The sequence below is a fragment of the Anser anser genome (genome assembly GCF_964211835.1).
Source record: "Anser anser genome assembly, chromosome: 5".
Lineage (NCBI taxonomy): Eukaryota > Metazoa > Chordata > Aves > Anseriformes > Anatidae > Anser > Anser anser.
The window spans coordinates 25961473-25966987 of NC_139725.1; the positions used below are offsets into that span (position 1 = coordinate 25961473).

The 5515-nt window shown below is 41.8% G+C and overlaps 1 protein-coding gene across 8 annotated transcripts in view; it reads left to right on the forward strand.

Annotated features, from left to right (window-relative positions):
- Positions 1-5220: 5220 nt before the first annotated feature.
- Positions 5221-5515, forward strand: part of CDIN1 (CDAN1 interacting nuclease 1) — a 125969-nt gene continuing 125674 nt past the window's right edge. For 3 of the 8 annotated variants that reach the window (XM_083838774.1, XM_083838771.1, XM_083838775.1), the window contains exon 1: positions 5223-5508. In XM_083838774.1, the coding sequence (XP_083694900.1) occupies positions 5408-5508 (101 nt within the window). In that variant the 5' untranslated portion in view covers positions 5223-5407. Of the gene's footprint in view, positions 5509-5515 lie in introns of all 8 variants that reach the window. The other 5 variants (XR_014585239.1, XR_014585240.1, XR_014585241.1 and 2 more) reach the window with 3 other exon arrangements.

A 5515-nucleotide genomic window follows, 5' to 3' on the forward strand; every position in this document is an offset into this window, starting at 1 on the left:
TATACTAAGAATAGTCTTACTAATTTCAATATACATCTTGTAATGAAGCTTATTACCACAGCAGTTTATTGCATAAACACTAGCATGATGATACATATTAACAAATTTATTTCCAAAACACCTTTTCATCTGTCGTGTATTTTCATATAATTTTGTGTAGGGGTCTCTATAAATTTGTAATTCATTCATACATATGTAAGATGAAAGATTTAGGCCCAAACTCTCCATTGTTTTGGGCTCTCCTGTGTAACACACTTAGGACCTCAATTTCCTGAGTACTGTACTGAGTACACTGCATGTTCAAAGTACAACTTCGATTAAATTCAGTCCCATTGAGAGAGCCTATCATTTTGTGCAAGAAGGCTTTTAAATGTAAATTTTTAGCAGAACATATGCAGGATAATCATATTGCGTAATGGTTGGCACCTAATTTAGATATCTATTTTGTAAGGTTAACCCCCCAGGGCTCTGCTACTGTCCATGCGAAGTAGCCCTGCTGCCTCTGGCTATGCACCCCTATTGTACATGTGCTATTCAGTGAGTTGGATCCACAAGTTGATGTAGATGAAGAATAATATTTTTAGTTTTGTTTGTTTACTTGTTCATTTTTCTGGCATGGTAAGTTTTCAGCTGGATCTGCTGGTCTGCCTGACAATTGTATGCACAAAATTATCAATAGCTATACAAGTGTGATAAAAGTGCACAGGTATGAGTCTGACACTGACCACTACAGGCCAGGATGATCTCTTTAGGCAGCAGCTTATGGCACCTATGTAATTAAATTATATGTCTGGCAGAGAATAATGTGTATGCTGTGTAAAAAAAGGCCACATGGGAAGGAAATTCTACCAAATGACTTCTAAGCTTCCATTAAAAAAGTCCACAAATGAGGCAAGGAGAGAAGCCGTATTACCTGGGCAACAGTCAAACTATCTTAACACCTTTTCTTTCTGTAGTTCTTGCTTCATTCACCTAGTACATATTCCAAATTCTGCAACAAATGAGGCAAAGGTCCTACAGAAAACAATCTCATTTATCACACAGCTACAGTGTTTTCTTTGTACAAGGAATGAAACTGAAATCCCTTCGGGAAAAAAAGCAGTATGCTGTAGTTGATGATATTTAAACACATGTAGACAAAGAGGGCAAATTAACTTTAAGTAATTGAATTTGAAAGCGGAAAGACATTTTCACATTGGTTTCTCCAGCTGACTATTGAGAGTTTTAAAAGGCAGATCAAAACTCCAGAAATTTCATCATGTGGAACTACAGAGGAGTCAAGTGGCAGAATATAAACACTCAGAGCATGTTAACATCTCAGTTATAGAAATTGATTTTTAAATAACTCTCATTTTCAAAATTCTTTTAAAGCTTCTTACAGAAAATACATAAACATGCAGCTTAGAACCATAAAAAACCGTCTGTTTCCAAGTCCATTAAAATTGACATACTTTCAATTGATCATAGATCAGGCAGGCCCCATGTATATAAAACAATGTTTGCAAAACGCTGTGCAAATGCAGACTTTTTTTTCCAAATTACTTCAATAAGCAAATAAATATTTTAAAGAGAGAAATATTGGGTATAATAGTAGTACAGGAAACTACATTAATTTGACTCAGTGACTTTGTGATTATGAGCAACGTGTCGGAAGACCCAGAAGGAGAACGATGCCCACCTGCCTTTTTGAATTGGTATCCTGCTATATGTACAACCATTCTGTTATTGTCGTGCTTTTCACACTACTGTGGTATCAAGCAAACCCACAAACATTTTTAGGGGAAAAACAGAAACATACCGTGACTTATCTTGTGAATTGGCAAAACAGTCAATATTCAACAGTGATATACAGACCACCTGCTCCTTTTTTTTTCCCTTTGTGTAACAAACTGAACATACCGTGGTTTGTTTCACAATACAATCACTTTCAGAAAGTACACTAAAACCTATGGATATAAATGAGATGATAAACTGAGGGTTCTCCTTGTTTATGAGGTAACAACTGTACCCTGTGGAGGTGTTTATTAGACCTGTTACAGATATCGTTGCTACCAAGTTAAGTGGAAGCATGCTCAAGTTTTTCTTGTAACGCAAAAATATAAAATAAGTGGAGCTACATGTCATAACAAAAGACACGCAAAATACATCAAAAGACTGAAAAATACATGCAAGAACGTACACCAAACTGAACAAAGTGAGAATATTACAAGCATTAGAAAATTGTAATAACCTCTCCCATCAGTTTTAAGTAAGATTCTAGTTTTACCGCAGTTTCCAACACTAGCATATAAAAGCAAACTGGAAAATACAAATGAATACTAGCCTTCTTTGCATCAATTTTGCTAGAGAAAGCAACATGGACCAGAGATTGTGCCTATGAAGAAATGGGGCGGGAAAGTAAAAAGACAGTTGGAAAGTCATAAAAATCAAATCAAAACTTGCACTTCAGGCATGAATTGATTACCCATAATATCACGCTATCATTATCTATCCTCAAAACACAGTGGTTTTAAGCTCTGTGGAGACTGATGAATAGTATTTGAACTCAGCTGTAAATCACACTATGCAATCATCTTCTCAAGGTAATGGGGTACACCTGCTAATCACAGTTAAAATTAATATAATAAAACACAACAAACCAATAAACAGACCAAGGCACCATTACTTATCCTTCTATGCCAACTGTAGCTGACTCTGTACAAGCAACAATAGGTATCACTGCAAGTCCTCTGCCAGGTGTTTCACTCCAGTTCCCTGTCTTTGTTTTTTTCCCTACAGCTTACAAGCCTTCTTCCTTTTTTTTCCCCATTTTTTTTTTTCTTTAGATGGACTGGAACGCAAGACAAAAATTGGGAAGAACAGCTGCCAGGGACAGGCACCTAGGAAAAAATAAAAGAGCTAAGCAAGCACACAGCAATGCTTCCTAAGAATGCTCACCCAGCACCCAACCATTTGTACATGACTCTCCCTGAGCCAACAGTAAATCTAAAGCTTTCGTGCAGTATTCTTCCCTCATGTATTTCATCCAGTTGCTTACTGGATTAATGCAACATTCCATCATTCACAACATCTTACAATACAAATGCCCGCATATTAACTACATGTGGTCTAATCTTTTTGTGTACTAAAATTGCAATGGCTGTTTAACTGATGGAGAAAATTATGCAATCAACTGTAGGAACATCTCATTTTTTTCTCATTGGAATTTTGAGCATTTCATTGGAATAGTTCTGTACTAACTAATTTATGATAGAGTGACTTATGTTTTGCATGCAGAACTTCCCATCTATGTTTTAAATATCACTGTAAATGCTGCTTTGAGATGAAAAGCAGTGGTTCCTATATCTGAGGGCTACTATCTCCTTACGACAGCATGCTATTAGCTCATCTTGGTTTCAGTGAACCTTCATGCTAGAAGGTTATTTAGTTGTTTTTAAAATAATTTTGAAATCTACAAAACCTTGTTCTAGTACAAGAGTCTGTGAAGCATATCCAACACATATCTAATACACATATCAGACATTCATGGTTTACACTACAGTTCTTCTAACCTATTCCACATCTGCATTCCAGACTGAAGTGTCATTGGATTAAAAATAATAACCAAGAACATGTACTACTGAACAAGGGAGATGAACAGAGATAAACCTAGAAGTTATAGGTAGTAACATTACTGTTTTAAAAAACAATTTCACAATGAAGACAGTAGGATTTTTTTTTGGGGGGGGGGGGACCACTATTTATTTGTTTCTTTATTATAACCTCATGGGCCTTTAAAGTGGCTATCATATAGAAAGGAACATTCCCCTTTGTCCCAAATACACACACCTTATACTACCAAGGATACTACTTCACAGAGCTAAATAAGGTATTTTTACATTAAATAATATTCTCCCTTAAAAGAATTATATTCTGTCAATTTCACATATTATTTTTTGGTCTTTGAGTAAGGGATGGAATCTATAGTTTGGCTTACAAAACAGAATATCTATAAAATGGAATCTTATAATTTGGCACTGACTTTTCTTTTACTGTGGGGCAACTAACGAGCTTCAAGCATTTATATTTAGGCCATAGTTCCAGAAGCTCCCATGAAAACTCCTTATAGCGGCCTTCCAGTACCTAAAGGGAGCCTCCAGGCAAGCTGGGGAGGGACTCTGTCAGGGAGTGCAGTGATAGGACAAGGGCTAATGGCTTTAAACCAAAAGAGGGTAGATTTAGATTAGGCATTTGAAAGAAATTCTTTACTCAGAGGGTGGTGAGGCACTGGAACAGGTTGCCCAGAGCCGCTGTGGATGCCCCATCCCTGGAGGTGTTCAAGGCCAGGCTGGATGGGGCTTTGGGCAACCTGGTCTGGTGGGAGGTGTCCTGCCCATGGCAGGGAGGTGGAGCTGGATGGTCCTTAATGGCCCTTCCAACCCAAACCATCCTGCAAGTCTGATTCTGTTTGAAATCTTAAAGTTGGACTCCAAGTCACATAGATTTAGCAATAATGTAGCCTGGATATGGCTCATGAATGTGATCCAATCGAAACTAAAGAGAATACTCGTATTTGTTACTCTAATGCATAGTTAATTTACTTCATAACATCCAGCTTACATATGTTGCTAACAAAAGAAGGTTATCTATTTATTTGGTATTATTTTTTAAAAGCAAGCACAGAAATTCAGGCTTGCAATGTGCCTACTGGTATTTAATGAGTCACCATCCCTGGAGGTGTTCAAGGAAAGGTTGGACCTGGTGCTTAGGGACATGGTTTAGTGGGGTGATATTGGTAGTAGGGTGATGGTTGGACCAGGTGATCTTGAAGGTCCCAGTCCCTGTTAGGACCTGCAGTTGTAGCGTCACCATGTCAACTTTTTTTTTTTTTTTTTTTTTTTTTTTTAACCAGAAGTAGGAGAAGCAGCGGTTTCCAAGCGACTTTTGCAAAGGGCCTTGAAATTTTTACTTGAGAACAGCAGGCCGCGGCCCAGCTTCCTCTGCGAGCCCAGCGCCCCCGGCCGCCGGCGGAAGCTCCGTGCCGGCACCGCGGGGCCGGGGCCGGGGCCGGGGCCGGGGCCGGGGCCGGGGCCGGGGCCGGGGCCGGGGCCGGGGCCGGGGCCGGGGCCCGGCGCGTTCCCCTGGCGGCCGGGCGGCTGCGCAGAGCCGAGCGGCGGGCGCGGGATGGCGGCCGCCTTCCTCTACCCCACCTCCGGCCCGGCCGGGCCCGGCCCCGCCGCTCCGCCCCGGGCCGCGGGGCGGGGCTGCGGGCGGCGGCGGCAGCCGGCGGCGCGGTGCGTTCGGCGGGCTGCTCGGGGAGGGCCCCCTGGGGCCGCCGCGACCCCCGGTGGCGCTGTGCCTCCTGCCTCTCCCCGCCCCGCACGGCCGCGCCGCTCGGAGCCCCGGCGGCGGGGAGGCGGTGCGAGGTATGAAGCTGAGCAAAGCCCAGTACGACGAAATAGCGCAGTTCCTGGGGCACGTGCAGCCCACCCGGCAGAGCCTGCGGAAGCTGAAGGAGAAGTTCCCTAGGTAAGTG